At 44.3% G+C, this 19,768-nt stretch overlaps 1 protein-coding gene across 2 annotated transcripts in view; it reads right to left on the bottom strand.

The window, feature by feature from the left end:
* SDK1 (sidekick cell adhesion molecule 1) overlaps positions 1-19,768 on the bottom strand; it is a 901,672-nt gene that overhangs the window by 171,801 nt on the left and 710,103 nt on the right. For both annotated transcript variants that reach the window (XM_081298615.1, XM_081298616.1), the window contains exons 16-17: positions 18,238-18,378; positions 13,601-13,782 (exon numbers count right to left, since the gene is read on the bottom strand). In XM_081298615.1, coding sequence (XP_081154741.1) covers positions 13,601-13,782; positions 18,238-18,378 — 323 coding nt within the window. The remainder of the gene's footprint in view (positions 1-13,600; positions 13,783-18,237; positions 18,379-19,768) is intronic.

The following is a 19,768-nucleotide window of genomic DNA, read 5'->3' as shown; positions in this document are numbered from 1 at the left end:
ACATTGAGTTTCCTATGCAAGGACATGAATGTCTTTTCATCTGTTTATAACTTTTGTGACCTTCTGGAATGTTTGCAATTTTCCTCATATGTGTTGGCCAGTTCTTACTAATTCCCAAGCCTCTGTTCTAAGGTAATTCTGCTACTGTAAATGGGATCTTCTCTTCAATGATAACTTCTGGCTGAGCTTTGTTTGTGAGTATGAAGTCAGGTTTTTTTATATGCTGATTTTATAAGTTGCTAGTTCATTCAAGGCATTCTAGATACCAAATCTTATTATCTGCAAATATAGTTTGATTAATTCCTGTTCAGGCATCCTGCCCATACCTGATTTCTCTTATCTATTGCTTTGACTAACTCTTGCATTTAACAATAACAAGTAGAGGAGGCAGTAGGGCCTGTGGCTCTTCCTTCTGTAGAAATGTCTGTATGCTTCTGATTAGATAAACTGAGAACACAGATTGTGGTTCAAGGTACACACATGGTTTACCATTCTGAGTAAATTTCTATTTATATGTTTTTACTACAGAGGAGAGTTGAATATTGGCAAATGTCAAAACTATATTCTTAGAATAAACCCCACTTGCATATGATCTACTATTTTTTAATATGTTGTTGAATTTTATTTGATAATTTCTAGCATATTTCCACCAATGCTCATAAACTAGTCTATGACTTTCTTTTTTTGGTGCATTCTTTGGAATTGTTTGTGGCCTATGATGGGATCCATTTGTAAAGGGTGTTCTCTGCTACCAAGGGTCAGAGTTGCATATGTAGCTGTGACTGCTCCTGTATATTTTGTGTTGCTTGGTTTTTTAGTTAGTAAGTTTGCTTTTTGTGCACATCTATCTTCAACTGGAAGAAGCATGCTAAATTCCTTGAATAAGTGTCTCTCTCTTTGCATCTCCTATAGGCTCTGCTTTATAGAAGTTGCTGCCATGTTCCTGGGTGCACAAGTTATGGTTGTTATGTCTTCACTGCAAATTGTGGCTTTTAGCATTGAAAAATTCTCTCCTTGTCTTTAATGTTTCTCTGATGCAGGTTCTACTGGCCAAATATCAAGATTATGACTCTGTCTTTTTTTTTTTTTTTTTTTTGTATCAGGAATTAAACTTAGGGGCACTTGATCACTGAGTCACACCCCAGACCTATTTTTTGTATTTTATTTAGAGACAAGGTCTCACTGAGTTGCTTAGTGCCTTGCTTTTGCTGAGGCTGGCTTTGAACTCACGGAACTCCTGCCTCAGACTCCCAAGCTGCTGGGATTACAGTGTGTGCCACTGTGCCAGGCGACACTTGCTTTCTTTTTGTTTTATTTGCCTGTGTCTCTTTGTTCATCTTTTCCCTTTTTTAGCCCCCCAGACCTCTGTCTTGCTGTAGGTATCTCTTATTTACAGCCAAGTGTTGGATTTTGCTTCGTTAGCCAATATAGAATATTTGTGTTTTTATAGGTAAATTAAGTCTATTATATTTATTGACACAATCAATACATTGGGCTTCAGTTCTATCATAGTATCTACATAAATAATGTTACAAATACATATTCTATAACTATATATGATCATGGATATATGTAAGCGTAAGTGTGTGTATTTCATGAGATGCTATGTTCTGTTTTTTCCTTTATGCTGTGTGTTTTGATAATTAGAAAGGTCTGCATACATGCGTGTATGTGTGTGGGGGTGTGTACGTGTATATGTGTACATGAACATGTGTGCTTGGATATGTGTGTACACACACATCCTACTGGCTAGTCAGGTCCTTTCTTTGTGCTTCTGCAATGAATCTAGGTATGAGGGTCTTGCCTTCATGGGGCTCAGATTCTAGTGGGGGGAGCAGACACTTTTAATTCTATATAAAAACCACTACAGCAAAGGTCAGCTTGTTTCCTTAAAAGAGGATCTTATGGAGGAGCTAGTTCCTGAGCCAAATCTTTAAGTAGAAGCACCAGATAAAGATGCAGTAAGCAGGGAAATGCAACCTGCACACGTGCTGAGCGTATCTGCAAAGTTGAATACATGCACTCCCCTCAAGGTTGGTCTGTGAAACTGTAATACGCAGAGTCTGGGTGAAGAATGCCACCTCTGGAACTTCCCAGAGCCAAGGGGGCACAGAAACAGCCTCCTGCGATGTGTGCAGCCTGGAGGGGGAGCTGTGGGGCCTCAGGTCAGGATTCCTGTGTGGGCAGGAGCCCTCAGCAGCCCAGCAGGTGGCCATTCAGCCCCAGCTGGTGGATTGGCTTTTGTAGGCCTTCAGTTGACATTGCAAAGGGGATTTTCCGCACATGAAACTAAAACCTTTCCTTCTGCAACTTCTGCCCATTGTTTCCCACTGTTTCCTGGGTAAGCTATTCCTTGTATGCACACATAATCTGACAGACTATTTGCAAATCAGAAAAATACCCAGCATGGCTTTACTACTACAGGCCCAATAAACACCCTCCTTCTTCCCTCCACGTCTCATGCACAGGACTACTGAGCGGTGCCTGTGCTGGTTCTGGCTGTTTTCTGAGGAGCAGGGACTCTCTCACTATCCCTTATGGTCAGGCACCTGGAGTGGCTTCTCTCCAGCACATGTTGCATGGCATGACATTATGAACTGCTGTCATTTGTTAAGAGAGCTTAAGGTCATGGTCAAGGTCTCCTTCAGTCTCAAAGCCCCAAGTGTTTTCAAGGTGATTGGGAAGGTCGGGTCCCCAGGCCCTATGTCACAGTGTTGGTTGTGAGGTAGGATGGAAGAGATAAGGATAGGCAGAAAGGAACCTAACAGGGAAGGGAAAAGAAATTATACCTTTAAATCTGAGAAGCTTCACAAGCCCCCCCTTTACTCCCCACTCCTGTCTTCCTCCAGGCCTGAATTCATAAAAAGAGTCCTTGAATGTTAGAGTATTGTGAGTCCAGATGATTAATGCCCGCATTCATTGCTAGCCTACACAACATATTTTCTTTAGACTGAATAAAGCAAAGGAAAATATTGTTAGAAACTTATGAGTATCTTCCAAACGCTATCTGTTGCCTTGCTGACATCAACCTAGAGATTCTAAAAGAAACAGACCACTATGATGGTCCTTGGTTTCACTATTAAGAGAGCTGAGATCAGCAGGCTGATGCTGCCCCCCAAGAACATCTCATGTCCACTGTTTACAGAGCTTCCTTTAAAAAGAAGAGCCTGTGACCCCAAAAGTGAGTCTCACCCTCGAGCATCCCTTATCCCTGTGAGCGTGTATCCTGCTCTATTACTTGCTTTTCTAAATAAATATTTGTGCCTCTTGTGATGTGTCCTGAAATTCTTTTCTGTGACATAAGTTAAGAATCAGCCAGGGCTGGGTGGAGGTCCCCTTCTCCCATCTCAGTGAGGTATCTTCAGACCCCTTTCTGGTGACAATGGTTTGTATCTAAATATGGTATTTTGGCTTATTTCTCTTACATTGCAATGTGTTGATTTTGATCATCAATCCAACAAAACAATTTGCTTTTGATTTCTGATTCTGAGGCTGAATAGATGGCTTACCCATAGACTTGTGACTGTGCCAGGCAGGCCCGTTCCCCACAGATGAAGAGACACAGGTTGTTTTCTTCCTTTCTCTTTGTTTTTCCTCCCCATCCCCCAATACTGGGGTTAGAACCCAGGGCCTCACACGTGCTAGGCAAGTGTTCTACCACTGAACTACACCCCTAGCCTGTCATTTTTATTTTTTACATTTCATTTAAATCAGGCAATATATGAAGACAACATAAAGCTTATTTGGGACAACCCTTCCCCACCACTGAGTGAATTCTAGTCAATCATTACACTTCCTCTTTTCCCCAACCTACATCAATGACAGCAATGGTTTAAATGATAATTAATCCAAAGAAGCTTCTGCTGACCATGGAACTGCATATGGTTTTGAAGATTCACATGCCAAATAAAATTAATAAAAGTGACATCATGAAAGGCTGGCAGAGAAGTTTGTGGGGCCTCGTGAGACAGGTGGATGTGGGCATTTGGGCCTCTGCAGTAGGACTGATGGACCTCTGTCCTACTTATTGTCCCCTATCAGACGGATGCAAACCCAACCTGAGGATGGCAAGCAGCCCACTGGCAATGCTGGGAAGTGAGCTAAATTTAGCACAGAGTGAAATTACAGTGTATTGTCCACTGGTTTTTATATTCTAATGTGCCCAGTTGTATTGATTATGATAACATTATCTTATCTGTTTCAGATAAACTGTGAAATCTCATTAACACAATAAAATTTCATCTTTCATCACCCTCAAATGCAAAGTCAGTTTTCCTGGGGGGTGGGTGGCCTTGCATGTGACCATTCAGGGAGGATCAGTCCCCTTGGCAGCATTTCCATTGGAGGAAAGGGTCAGAGTCCAGTCTCTTTCAAAGAGCTGGGTCCCTGTGGGAGGCGCTTAGGCAGGGATGCTTTGGAAGGCAGGCTGTAGTCTCCTAGCTGGCTTTGGGGCCACCTGTGCCTAGAAACGAGTCTCCCCACGTCTCCCACTCCCTGGCGAGAGCCCAGCACAGCTGCTCTGCCACGAGGGGGCTGGGCAGGGAGCTGAGGGCCAGGCAGCTGCTTCGTAGCAATATGGCGACACTGTGGAAAAGGGCACAACTGCACACCCTGTTTTCATTGCCCCCAAAGTATACGATTTACAATACTAGGGTCTGAAGTGCCTATCTAGGACTTAATGGGGATTCATGGGCATCTATTTTTCCAGGTAACCTCACAGAATTAAGCATATATGCCTTTCAAGTGGGAGAGGTGAGCTCATTACATAGAAGAATTACTGGCTACGCATTACTGGGTGGATGTATATATTACAATCTGTGTGCCGGCTGTTACCGTTAATTCCACATCATTATAGGCTACAGCTGAGTTCTTGTGCTGTTATGGTTCTTGGAGTTTTGATACACCTAAATGTGCTCACTGCATTAAACATTTCCAACACATTATTAGGATAACAAATCTTTGACAAATAAACTTGAGTACCTTTTTTATGGCCTTTGTAAGAAATACTTTAAAAGTTCTATAGGTCCCTTTCTGAACTTGTTTTTTTCCAGTTCTTTGTTTACCAGGCATCCAGAAGTCTTCAGGGCCAATTTTCAGGTTGAGGTAACATCACAGGGGCTAGGCAGGCAGGCCTGGGCACTTTGTCTGCCAACCTTGCCTAGGTCGGCCTGCTCCTCTGAATCCGTAGCAGGTTAGGGACAAGATGACAGGAAAAGAGTGTTTTTATTCATGAAATGTCAATTTCATTTCTGAGAAATGTTTTCACTTGTGACCAGGGCTGAGCTTCCCAAATGAAGGCCCAAGGCTGGCAGGGAGTGGCTGTGTCTCAGTCACTTTTGGTCCACTTTGAGGTAGTACCTCCTCCTTTCCTTCATCCAAATCCCGGTTCCCAGGCACCCCATCTTCATGATTTCTCAGAGTGTGTGGAAAAGCACACTAGAGGCTTCTTTCTAATTCTTAACTGCTTTCCACACCAGTCTTGGGCTGCTTGCATACACACATGCCCATCCATACATTTAGGAAGTTGAGTTCTCTGTGATGCTGAATGACACACTTCCTGGTCATGCTGGGTGACACTTTCAATGCAGAAGTTTTCATGGCATGTCTTCTAGGCTGTGGCCCATGTCAGCACTTCTGGCAGAGGAGGGGAGGAAAGTTCTGGGTCCAGGCTCTTGCATGGGGCTAGGTCTGTGTGGGAGGCACTCAGGTGAGGCTGCTGATGCAGGATGCAGGAAAGACACAAAGGGCCCAGTCCACTGTGACAGTGCCTGGAGATGCTTTCCCTCGAGCATTCGAGATAGTGAGAAGAGCAGGACAGAAGGCAGGTATTATGTTGGCATAGCATTGAACAGTGAAATAGAACCCTTGAGCCTTCTGATTATAATCAGGCATTCATTTATGCTTTATAAATGGGTCAGGCTTTGCTCTTGGATATGAGAATACAAATACAAAAAAGGCAAATCAGAAACAGCCTCTGCCTTCAGAGTCCCAGGCTAGTTGGAAACACGGGGCTGTAAATCACAAAATAATACAATGGCCAGAGCAGCTGAAGATGGGTTTCACTTGCTCATGTGTCTTCTAGCGGCAGCTGAAGGACAAGCCACAGAACCCCTCCCTTCTCACGAGGTCACCTGCAGGTTACAGATGCTGGGATCCATCCCAAGCCAAGGAGCTCTTGAATCTGAGCTCTGTGCCCAAGCTGGGGGCCCCTGCTCACATCCCCAGTGAGACCCCCAATTTGTCTTATAGCTGGACATATAGTACAGGCTCCACAGCCCAGACCCTGCTGAGCCCTAACTCCAGAGATGAAACCAGTTAGACCAAACGTCCTGGATTGCTGGAGTCCAGCATTCTTTAAACTGTGGGTCACAGATGATTAGTGGATTAGGAAACCAATTTGGCAGTCACACCAGCATTTTAAAGAGAATGAAACAGAATGGAAAAGAACAGAAAATATCAAAGAACATCATACACTGCGAGGGTAACTGTTTTTCCATGAACCCTTTGTTTCAGGTGTGTGTGCATACTGGGGTTGATGTAAAATAGATTTCTTATTTTGCACTGCAGTTCACAATGTTCGACAGCCACTGTTCACCCACCTGCCATGTGAGTACAAGTGAGATGAGATTTCATTTCTTTTTTTATTTCACATATGAGCTGCAGTGAAGTATATGAAGTAATTTTTGACCATGCTTGGTACATGCAAAATTAAAAAAAAAAAAGCAAATTCTAGTGATGACAGGTCACTGCAGTTAGGGCCTGGACTTTGGAGGTCACCTGGCCAAGGTTTAAATTCCAGTATTTTTCAGCATTTTCTAGCTATGTGACCTTGGGAGAATTAGTTGCCTATCTGAACTTCCTTTATTTTCCCTCTGTAAAATAGGGACAGTATGTCTGTCTCACATGACTATTAGGAGTCATGTGAATAGCATAGCATAATGAAAAGCAGTATATACTGGCTTCCCCCAAAACACTGGCTTCCTATCGTTTCCTTCCTGTAAATTCTAAAAGACCAAATTAAGCCCATACCTAATGGAACATTCCATATCTATTTTGTTCAGCTTTTACTCGGTGTTTTAGGTAATGCTGGGAGAATTTGGTACATTTTCCTATTCTGTAGGAAAGGCCCGAGGTCTGGAAAGTCTTAGGGATTGAGAAACAAATCTTTTGTGCAGTGTCATTTAATGCCACATTGAGAATTTCCCAAGAGGAGATAAGAATGGGGCTTGCAAACGAGTGTTCATTTATAATCCTTACTTTAGAAAACCTTTGAAAGCCCAAGTGAACATTTAGGAGCTTTTACTAATGTTTTAGAAATGTGGATAACCAAATATTTTCTCCATTTATTTTTAAATATGAAATATTTCTCTTTCATTATAAGGTAATGTTCTGAAACCAGAATAAATCATCATAGCACAAACATACCTGTTACAGGAAGAAAAATGATAAAAGAAATAAAACCAGAAAGAAAAAAAGTAAAACCTTGTTGCTCTCAAAATGATGATTTATGCTATAATTTGTCTTTGGATCCTTTTTGGAAAAATCAACATCTGTGTCTTAATGGATACAGTTTTAAAATGGGGAGCAGGAGTTTGCTAATCTACATGGGTTTGTTTCAGGATGTAACCACGATCTAGTACATTTTATATTCCAACAGTGCATGGGCAGGAGCCCCCCACCAAAGGCTCACCTGAGAAGAACCCATGTGTCTGTCTTTCATGTGTTTTTCATGGTTATTTGAATGATTTAGAACAAAAACTGAATCCTGTGAACCATAGACTGAATTAGCATAGGATATGAACTGCTATTTGCTTCCGGTGACTGGTACTTTCCCTCCCATTCTGCACCATTAGAAAGTTGCTGAAGTCGACATTGGCAATAGGAAAAATGCTTCTAATTACACTGGGCATTTAGTGTGCAGAACCTCCACTCTGGGTTTTTTCCAATTGAAACCAAAAGCATATCGATTTCTGGGAGCACTGTGAAATTTTCAAGTAAATGCAGGTTATTTTCTACTTCTTTCAGGGAGTCATGGTGGAAAACCGACAGGTGGGCTTCAAGCATGTTGAGATTTCAGGCCACAGGGTCTGCGCAGAGCCAGCGTTTCTTATCACCCCTTGCAAAGTTCACTTGGCTGAAACTGTCTTAGAGTCATGCTGCTCCATTTGTAAGCTAATATATCCCCTTTAAAATGCCTTGAACAGAAAAGGTCAGGGAGGCGCTGTTAATAAAATCTATTAAATGGAATTGGCAGACAAGAAACTGGGGGCTGGTGGATGAAAGGGGAACTTGAAAAGTTGGGAAGTTAGAAAGTTGGTAGCAGGCAGTCCCCGTGTGCCCCCAGCCAGTCCATGCCAAGATCTTGTAGAGAGCCAGCGGGGACAAATCGCTCATTTCTAAGACATCTCAATAATACACGGAATTAAGCAGGAACGCAGGGTGTGTAGCAGGTGGGTGGTGGGTTCAAAACTAAGCTGTGCTGAAGTTAGTGTAGAAATAACTTCCTTATCTTCCTTAAGGAGCTTCCTGGAAAAAAAAAAACCACTTGAGACCAAAAATGTGTTTGCAAGAAAAAGGAGCTGGAGCGAGCAGCGCTCCCGTAGCTGCCAGCGCCAGCCGAGCAGCTTGCACGCCCTGCGCTGCGCACCCCGGGCTAGCGCTGCATCATTTATGAGTTCTCTTTGAGAAAGACTGTCTAACAAGCTCCACTCCCACCAACGGCAGTGTGAGCCGCACATCCTTCCCCAGCGGCCTGTGCCTTCTCTGGGGGCTCCAGCCAAGCCCTTGTTAGAGCCAAGATGAAGCTACCTCGCTGCCCCGGGCCCCATCGCACTTGCCCTTGGATAAGGAGAAACGATCTGGCGGGCAGGAGGCAGCCCTCCCCCTCCCCAGGCTGAGTAATCCTGCCTCTCTCAGATCTCCTGATAGACTGCCAACCCGTGTTTCTATACATTCTGATAATTTCCCAAATTAAACTGGCAAATAATTAATTTTATGAGTTATTCTTTTCGCCTTTCCTATGCAGGCATTTTAATTATTTCCCTTTTCAGTCTGAAGGACCTACTCAGCCTCCAGGCCTTCCCTATACTCAGTGCCAGCAGCTGTGGGACACTCAAGGCCTAAGTGGGCTCCCAGGCAAGGAGCCTGGGCAAGGAGCCTGCTCAGCTGCTGCCCAAGCTGGGTGGAGGTCGTGGCCTGCGGGCTGTGGATGTGAAGTCTGCTGATTCCAGCAGGGATGATTAGGAAGTACCCCCAGGCGCTCCTGGGAGGCAGCCCTGAGGCAGCGGACTGTTCCATTTCAAACCTAGAAACCATGCAACTCCTCAGCTACAGTCACCTTGGAGAGGAGGAAACTGCTAGCTGCCCCTCCAATAGCCTCCCCTTTTCCTGCCTGAACAATGGATGGAAAACCATGCAGCTGAGAAATTCACATTTCTGGCTTTTCCTGCACAGAGAATTCCATGAATAGGAAGCAGAAATCAGTGACACATGAAATTCTAAGAAAAATCCTAAAAGATCTTTAAAGGAATACTTGGCCACAAGACACACCCATGTATGTTTTCCTCCAACTTGCCTTCTAGAATGTTGATGTGATAGCAGGCATTACAGTAGATAGCTTATCACCATGAGGCAAATACCAAAGATAGCAAAGCAAAAAGACAGAAAATCCTGATTCTCTGATGATCCCAGATTTCCCCTACAACCCACATTCCCACCCACTGCCTGCTCTTCTGATGTGAGAAAAAAGAAAAACCACATCTTCATTTTGTTTAAGCTACTGTCATTGGGGTCTGTTTCTAGCAGCTGGATCCCATATCTAACTAATACAGACAGCTGCAAACTTGATCCCTTGCTGGTTCCACCTCAGGGATCCCAATAAGCCCCTCTTTAGGGGTGGCTCTCAAGTCTATGGTCTATTCTGAGGGTCTTGATTGGGGAATTGTACTCCTCCTCTGGAGGAATGAGGGGCGACCTCAGTGAAGCTGGTTCCTTGACTGGTTCTTGCCCTTATTCCTCAAGCCCTAGTATACCTTCCTCCAGGACCAGCCTGCAGGAACCGAAGCAGAGGCTCTCAGCATCTTCTCGACCCTGATGGCAGAGCCCCTCCCACAGCTCTGAGTATTTAGTTGGTGCCCACATTAATTCTCAAATGGCTATTTTACTATTAGCAGAAAGACTGACCCCAAATCTCTTTCTGTACTATAGCTACTGAGGAAACTTTCAAACACCAGGTGGATGCCCAGTAGAAAAGCAAACACACCCCGGCAGACAGGTCTGTAAAGCCTCAGTTCTCAGAGCCTTTGCACACATGTATTGTGTCCTTTTCTAGTCATACCTGCTTTCAAGGCAGCCAGGGCAGATATTAAGGGCCCAATTTTACAGATGAGGTCCCTGAGGCCCAGAGAGGCTTGGTACACTTCCTAAAGAAATAGGATAAAAAGCAGGAGGCCCAGAGAGGCTCTTATCGGGGTCTCATCTTTAGAATGTGTGTGTGTGTGTGTGTGTGTGTGTGTGTGTGTGTGTGAGTGTGTGTGTGTGAGAGAGAGAGAGAGAGCGAGAGAGAGAGAGAGAGAGAGAGAGAGAGAGAGAGAGAGACCATATCCCAGTACTCCAGTCTGCCCCTTTGCTGCTCTAAAGCACTGTGGTCCTTCCTGTTGTCTTTTCTTCCTGCTGTGTCACCTAGTCTGACTGTTTTTATCTTGCTCACTGGGCAGGTGTGACTGTGCCTCCAAGGCACCCAGATCTGAGGGCCGGTTGTGCTTTCCCAGCCAAGTGTCATAGCCAGTGCCACAGCCAAATCCAAGGCACAGCATCCTCATGCTATTTTTATTAAGTGTCACCATCTCAATCTGCCCTGGGGCTCCACACATTCCTTGAACAAGCAGGTCGGGTGGGCAGGTGCTTCCTGGAGATGTCTCTGAGGCTGTTGTAGTCTGATAATTTTCACCAGTGGCCCATGAAAGAGTTTAAGGTTGGGGTCAGGGTCTGGAAAAACAGCATGAAATGACCAATGGAATCTCAGCAAGCTCGGGGGATATTCCCTAGGGGGCATTAACAGTCCCAGAGAGCACACAGTAAGTCTGAAACATGCAGAGGAAAAGCTGCATCCTCAAAGGGAAGGCAGACAGAACTGTGTTCCTGAAGCCCATGAGGAGGAAGTCTTCACCCAGGGCTGGGGGTCAGGACAGCCATCAAGAGCATATGAGGAAGGTCCATGTATGGATGAGGAAGTCCACGTGTACATGAGAAAGTCCTCCAGAGCATCGAAACAGAGCTGCCCCATGGGGAGTGAAGATGTGAATTATGGCCATGTTTGCTAGGTACCCCTGAAACCTGTGGGGCTCCAGGTTCATGTGCCCACACCTGACATCCAACACCCAAGCAAGGGAAAGACCACTCAGCTCCAAAAGTGAGGCTGCACATGGAGAATTGCCCGCGCAACTGTGGTTCCAATATTAACTTATGAGAGTCAAACAAAAGCAGATAGGGAGGACTGGAGAGAGAGCAAGTGGAGTCAGGTTCTCACCCATGTGAAGAAAAAAGCCTTTTACAGAGCTATGGCTCACTGCAGGAACCTCACCACCTGATAACTGCTCAGAGGAGTGGGATAGGAGCCCACCCAGCACGTTGCCAGTCCAGCTGCTAACATGCCAGAACCTTCTGAGGTCCTGCTGACATCAGGGGCTGCTGATGTCGCTCAGAAGACAGTGGTCTTATCTCTGAAGATTGCATATTAGAGCTGTTCCAGCCATTTGCTAGATGTGCAATTTCATACCACCTAAATTCAAGCTAGCTGGCATGCAGTTTCTTTATGCATAGTGACTGAAGATACTGCCTGGACCCCATTCCTGTTTTTATACCCAGTTCAACTGTGCAGGAAGCAACGAATGAGGCTGTGAATCTCAGCTGTATTGCCTGAAGGATTTCAGTGGAGCACAACTGAGGTAATACATGTGAACTGTTTTGAAAGGACAACACACCTCCCAAATATAGATCCTGGCCCCTTCTCGTTGTAACCACTGAATCGGGGGAAATCACCACTTGGGAGCCAAATTGTTGCTCTGATGTCTCTGAAGTTGTTGCCACCATCTTTGCTTCCTCCCACCTTGCTTGCACTCCACTGACAGATTCATTTTCCAGGACACCACTTTGATCATGACATTCACAGCTCTTAAGCCTTGAATGGCTCCCCATTGCCAACTGTATAAAAGGCAAACTCCAAGCCTCAAAACCCCCCTCAGTCAGGCTGAGATCTGCTTCCCTCTGCTCTCTGCAGAACTCAAATGCACCAGTAAGTAACACAATGAGGCAGTTGCAGTTAATAGTAATAGGGGATTATTAATAGCAGTATTAGTCATTTTAAGCCTCCAAGTTTACTGTTATTTTATTAAATAGACTAATTAAAGCAAACATTAATGGTCCAGGTTTTCGGCTATTTTCTTCTTCCAATGAACGATCAAGAATCACTTGCAGATGGACAGGTTCTTCTGAGTTGTCCTGCATTTTAATATTTCTGCTAGCCACTGTGCAGGCGGAACTGACTACACTTAATTTATAAAGGAGGATTTATGGGCTTGGGGATGACAACAGACAGCCAATCAATAAGGGATGATAATAACAGCGTGTAATATCAAGGAACATTAGGTCTTGGGCATGATTTGGGGAGAGAAGTGGGCAGTTAGAAACCTTATCATTTGAAAAAGGTCAAGGCCTGGCAGCCATAAAAATGCCTAAGCAAATAAAATCACACCTGTGAATCAGGAGAGGGCATAAATTGCTGAGTGAAAAAGGATTTTAGATTTTGTGGAAAAATTACTTCCCTGTGCAAGGATTTGGGCTGCTGTAGGACAAATGCAGTTGTGTCAAGAGAGGGCCTATTTATTACCGCTCGAACAATAACATGCAATGCAGATGGGGAGAGAGTTTCCCCGCCAGCCGGCAATTCCTGGGGCTGGGACCAGAATCTTTCAGAAACATGGGAGGAGTCAGAGGCTGCAGAGAGGCTTCCAAAGACTGGGCCGAGTTTCAGCACATATATTTAAGAACCACTGGCTTCATGACATTCTGTCTGGTCATTCCCCCTCTCTAGGGCTGGGGGAATTTTTATTGATTTAGTAAATTGGTTGTGTAACTGAAAAAGGCAAAAAAAAAAAAAGCACAAAGTAGCAGATTCTATTACCAATAATCATATTCCATCATGAAAACCAGGATTGGAAATAATCGTTCTCTTTGAAGGACATTCACAGCATTACACAGAGCTTTGTGACCAGCTCAACTGAAAAGATGCCCTGATGGCATTTAGAAAAGTTCCCTTCCACAGACCCTTTCAAGAATAGGTGTGCTAGGAAAGGATTCAAGCAGACACTTCCTGCCCTCGGCACCCAGAAAAAGCAGCTGGAACATTATGCTTCCCTTCCACAGCATCGCTTCAGCTTAGAGGAGGCAGAGAGATGAAATCGCACACATGATGGATTTCTTCTAAACACTCCCTGGAGGAATGCACCCTGTTTTCATTTCTAGCACATTGCAATTTGAACTTCACAAACCTGGCTGCCTGACCAACCTTCTGCATCCTGGTGGTTCTGGAAAGCAAGCTCACCTCCTTGTAAGGTGTATTCGGTCACTGCCCTGCTGAAGACACCCAGGCCAGCCCCGTTGTAAGCAGCCACCTGGATTTCATACTGCGTCCAGATAATCAGGTCTGTCACCAGGCAGTAGTTCACCTCCGGGCTAGTGATGTTTCTCTGCTGATGCTCACCAGGCAGGCCAGCCAGGCGGTACCTGCACCAGAAAGGAAGCCCATGATGGCACAGAAACAATTCAGACTTGAGCTGGTTTTCTGTGTTTCTATGCAAATAAAGAAAAATGGAATTACATAAACAAGAGAGGGGCCAAGAGGTCAGTCCCAGACAACACTGTATCCCAATTCAACAATTTCAAAAGTTTATACTCAAAAGGTAGCTTCCAGGCATTCTAAGGTATATTATAAGTTCTGAGCAAAACAAAAGTGTCATTTCAACTACATTATGGTTATGAGAAAACAACAGTCTTATAAGTGTTACTTGTCCAGGGCTAATGGTGACTTAGAACTCCAAATTCCCCAAGTGATTTCTGTCAGGGTTTGAGAAATACTTTACTCTTGCGACTGAAATGTGGGGAGAAGTGGAGAAGCCAGCAGTGTGTGGCCTCTTGGCCTCCAGGGGCTGAGCTCCCAGTTGTGGTCCATTTAGGAAATCTGGGTTTATCTAAGTATACCCCAGAGCAGGAAAAAGTGGGCTTTGAAAAGGCGTTAACACTTCTAAAATGCTAGTTCAGTGCTAACTACCACAAATTGTTTTGGGGGCTTTTGGAACACTTGGGTGGTATGATCTTTAGCTTACTAAAGGCAAAAATTCACAGTTATGTTTATTTAAAAGGTGACTCGCACACCTCTGCACTTAGAAAATGCATAAATTAGGAAACTGCATTTTGCACTATGAAAGGACTTTCAGAGCATTATTTTGATTAGCAAATGTTTTTCCATGATTCAGTTTGTAGAAGTTAATGTACTGAACCGACTTAGTTAATTTGCCGAGCTTTTCTGGATCAGTCTCCCTGGTAAATGAGGGAACATGTATAATAAAAGTGATTTCCTAATCATCTGCAGCTTCCAAAGCATCTAATTTCTATCCCAGAAGTGGTTCTTGCCTCAGAAAATCATGGCTTTGTGTGACAAATGGAAAGGGGAGATGAGTGATAAGGGATCCAAAACCAGAGTGGCAGCAATGAATCCTCTGACTCTCCACAGCACACGGGAATCTCTGGGCTCCTCCCCATGCTGCCTTGTCCTTAGGGCAGAGCGCCTCACATGAAAGGAAGCACCTGAGATAGGTGCACATAGGCCAGGGTATTAGCAAGGCCACCATTGTTAGAAAAAAGCAGAGACTGCAGGATTTAGGCTCTTCGGGAAAAAACAATGTTCCAAAGAGAAGGAGAGCTGAGAAGTCAATAGGGAAGTAGAGAGATGGTAATCAAAGTTTCTTCATGAAAATCAGAGTTTTCTGAGATTCTTTCATCCTCCCCTATTATAGACCACTCGCTCTTGGTGAGGCCAGTTTGGAAGAAAAGGTAAATGGTCAAGGACAGCACATGAATGCTGGAAGAAGCATGGCTTCCTTCTGTCTCATGCTTGAAAGCAGGTGGCCCCAGGCTCTGGGAGGCACCAGGGAAGGGAGCTGTTAATTCTCTGGTGGGCAAACATGGACGTTATCAAGCCACACCTCTGCCTCACACCCCATCAACCTCTGATACTTGCTGAAGTGGCATCCTTAACTGACCACCTGCACCAACCAAGGGCAGGTCAATTCATTACAGGTACTCAGGTCGTTGAGGTAATAATGGCCCTCAAGGCAGTAGGCCACCAGGAGAAAGGCCTGGCATGGATTGACCCATGTGACAGATATTTTCATTTAAATTCTCTGCCCACAAAAGATGAACTTTTAAAATAAATGGCACTGAGACAATTTGAAAAACGGTAAAACTTGGCTCCACTTCCATATCACACATGGGAATGGCCCAGGCATGTGAACGGTACTTGCAGCCAGTGTGATGTGGTGAGCTTACCCCTCAGGAATGACTTGCTCATGTGGACCCATCACCACATGCTGCACACGCCAGGCAAAAGCAAAGAAATCAGCATCAGAAGACACAGGTGAGGACCTGTTCAGCCCTGATGCACCCGGTGACCTTAGGTATCTTCCTGTAGCCTTATTTCCACCACTCTCCGATGGGAATTTTTAATAAAAGCATTTCGTAGGTTCTTGCAAGAATCGAGTGGAACAATGAATGTGAAGGAGATGTGAAGTATAAAGCACCCCAATTTTGTTTTAAACATTGCTCTTCTACTGAGGAGAGTGTGGGATATAACTCTGAATTATGAACCACCCGTATTCTCCTAAGCCACTCAGTACAGTTGTGCAAAAGGAATTGCAGAATTCACTTCTTCCAAACCGGCTATGCTCCCTACTGGAATGGGCAGGTTGGTCCACTCTGACTGGCAGCTGAGGGTGCTTTTGTAACATTCACAGGATGTCTAAGAAGGTCACGATTAATAAGGGGAGTGCGGGCATCCTACTCTTGCTGGTTGGCCATGTTGCCCAGGAGACAGGCTGAGCCAGAACAAGATGATTTTTTATACAGAAATAAACAGAGAACATTTTTAAAGGACATAACCCTATGCTCCTCTCAGAGAAACACCCTGCCCATTATTATAAATATTTTATTACTGCACACGCATCCTAACTACTTCTTATGGCCAGAGCCACGGAGGTGATTTATTTCCATTTGCTCTTCCTTGTATTGTGCCTCGAATCTGACACAGAGACTATGCCCTGGAGGATACACGCTTGCAAACACAGAGCTGATTTGCAGACCAGAGGATTATTTGGAAATGTTTCCAAGCAAATTCATTTTGGCATGGGTCTTTAATTTCTGAAAACTTTGATATTCATAGGCCTTGGGTAGTGCGCCCTCATTTTAAGGCTTTCTTGATTTAAGCCCCAACAAATACAGATGCCCTCTTCTCCAGCACTCAACTTACTGACACCATCACAGAAAATCCTTTTAACAGCAGTAATCCCACGAAATAGAGAAATGTGCAGTCCCTGATGTGGCCTCGCAACATCAGAGAGATGTTATTAGGAAAGTCTGCGCCCCGAGCCTGGTTCTGTGAGATGACTATTGAAGCCTTTACTTGACGGCTACTGCCCGAGGAAACTTTTCCTCACTCCCTGCTGAAAATGGCAGGGGCTGCAGGAGGACAAGCGGGAGGGGTGGCCGGGCCGGGCAGGCCAATTATTTCCATTCGTGGAACAAGAGGCTATGGCCAACGCTGGAGCAAGCAGCAGGAGGGGACAGATGGCCTCAGCCTGGAAGCAGCAAGGCTGTGGGAAGAGGTCAAGTGACTAGGATGGGTCCCAGGGGCATCAGGACAGAGCCCACAGGCCTTGCCTACCAGGACAACTCTCAGTCTCCTTGACCTTCTTTACACGGGGAAGGACAGGCGGGGGCACAGAGACACAGGAGCCTTCCTGCTCCCCAGAATGGGCCATTTAAACCCTTCAGGAGACAAGGAGAACCCACAGGCTTGAGTGGCAGGAAATTGGTTGTGACAGACAGATATTACCCATGTGGAGACTGATACTGTTACCCAAGGAGTGCATGATTCTGGACATGCATATGGGAATGGGGGGTCCTTCAGATACACAGATAATGCAGTTAAAGAGCAATGCCATCATAATTTCTTACATTTACGTAAGAAGTCAAATGTGTTCAGTTAAGAGCTTTGTTAACCAAGCATTTACTGATCATAACTCCACAGGAGTCCAGTGTAGGCATCTGGAGGAAGGGAATAACGGATCCCCATCGTTCTTGCCCATATAAAGCCAATAATACATCCAGAGCAGACAGCCGACTAGAGATTCAATAGTTACCCTTAGGCTCTGCTTTATCTCTTCTTCTTGCTAGGTCGACAAACCACTGCAGTAGACACACTTGGTGCAGCTTTTAAAGTAGTGGGAGTTTGGCAGAGGACATTTCTCCTCCTTACCACAACCACATACACATATGGTTCTTTCAATATTTTTAGAAGCCTCACTGGCTCTTCTAAGGCAGAGATAGAAAACTGGCACCCTTTGGTTACATCTGGCCCGCAGATGTGGACATCTGGCCTGCTCTACTGAACTCCTGAACTGGGAGGTTGTATGTAACTCCTGAACACTGGGAGGTTGTATGTAAAAGGCCAGGTATTGGAATTTTCTTGAACTCCTAGAAAATCTGGCAAAACTGAGCAACATGCTCATGTGGTAACCATTGGATAATAACTGAATCACATTAATTAGTATTAATTTAAGTGATTATGCTTAACAATACATGGATCTAGTGAAAGTGTTGAAGGAATTAAAAGGTTTACAATGAATAGCAACATTGCTCCCTTACCCAAGATGTCCCCTCCAATCTCCTGCCAAATGCAACCACCAATGCCAGTCTTTGTGCGGACTCTGCAGGTGGACACACGTGGGAGTTCTCTGCAAGGTGCCCACATTACCATGTGCTCTCCAGTTTGCCACAGTCTCCACCACTCCATAGCATCTGACACCTGACCTGAGAGCCTGCACTACTGATTGTCTCCTACAGACATTTAGAGGAATAGACACCTGACTCTTGCTAGGGACCATATAGAAATCAGTGGTTACTTGCCTGAGGATGTACCCACGTAGCACCCCATTATGCTCAGTTTCTGGGGGTGGCTGCCACTGCACCATGATAGACTGGTTGGTTCGCCCACTGGCCACAATGTTTTTTGGGGGAGCACTGGGTGGTTCTTCAGGTAACATCAGCCTAAAAATAAAGGATGGGTAGGAGAGAGGGAGATGAGTGCCAGAAACATATGACCCTTGTCAGCCAAACTTGGAGCCTTCCTCTTGGTAAAAATCAATAAATGCATGTATGGGAACATCACAGAAAGCCCATTAATCTGTTCAATTAATATGACTTAATATTTATAAATAAATAAATTTCATAAAAATCTTTGGTTGACAGAAGCTAATTGCAAAAAGTCAAAAGACAAATGGAAAATTGAGGGCAAATTGTTCGCAACTCATTTCACAGCCAAGGTTTAGTGTCCCTGGTATTTTAAGAGCTCTTACAGTTCAATAAGAACAAGACCAATCATCCAGAAGAAAACTGGGCAAAGAATGTAAAGAGTTCACAGCAAAAAGAAGTATAAGTAGCTCTTAAATACATGAATAGTCAACTTCACTCTTACTAAGATAAACGCAAATTCAAACTAAAATGAGATACCATTTTTACTAGTAGATTAGGAAAAACATAAATGTAAAAATATACTGTGTGTCAAGGAAGAGGGATGGGCTCTGTTGCACACTGCTGTTGCAGGTGTCATTTGGTGCCTCTTAGAGCTGGGCAATTTAACCATCAACACTAGTTATTTTTGTAATACTGTTTGCTGTACCACCAAACTGGTGGCAACCTAAACGTCCATCAGTTGGGGATTTGTTAGATAGAGTATGGTACAGTGTTACAACAGGATACTATGTAGCTGTGAAAAAAAAATGAGGGTACTTCTTATGAACTGATATTGAAAGATTTCCAAAGATGGATTATGAAGTGAAAAAAGTTTCAGAATAATATGTATGGCATGCTCTGATTTGTGTAGAAAGGAAGAGACTGAATTATAAATTCGCATTTACTAGTAAAGTGTATATATATTTAAATCTCTGGAAAAATGTATGGGAAATATTTACATGGTTACTGGTTTAGAAAGGTGAGGTGGAACACAAGGGCAGGGGTGGAAAACAGACATTTGCATAAATATTTATTTAACTCTGAATCATATAAATATGTCATCTAACTTAAAAATTAAATTATTTTTTAAAAAGAACAAAACACACATCAATTGTGCTGAAGGACTTTGTGAGTAGTCATGACCCTCAGCTCTCTGCAGCTCAACTAGGCAGGCGGCCAGGAAGACCCACCTGCTCCGTCAAGAGCTGCAGAGCCTCAGCTCCCCAAACCACCACCAGCTGAGTGAGCCACTCACACTCAGTGTCCAATACTTTTTCTGGATTGTCTCTTTGGCTTTATTGCTATTTCTCCTCTAAAACTCCCACATTTTGAAAGCCATCTCAATCTCACTATTCTACAAACCAGGTCATAGAATTGGGGTTGGTTTGGGGACAGGGGAGAACCCTAAAATTGGATGTAGTCATTT

The sequence above is a fragment of the Spermophilus citellus genome (genome assembly GCF_964194105.1).
Source record: "Spermophilus citellus genome assembly, chromosome: 6".
In the NCBI taxonomy this organism is placed as follows: domain Eukaryota; kingdom Metazoa; phylum Chordata; class Mammalia; order Rodentia; family Sciuridae; genus Spermophilus; species Spermophilus citellus.
This window is presented reverse-complemented; position numbering and strand designations above follow the sequence as displayed.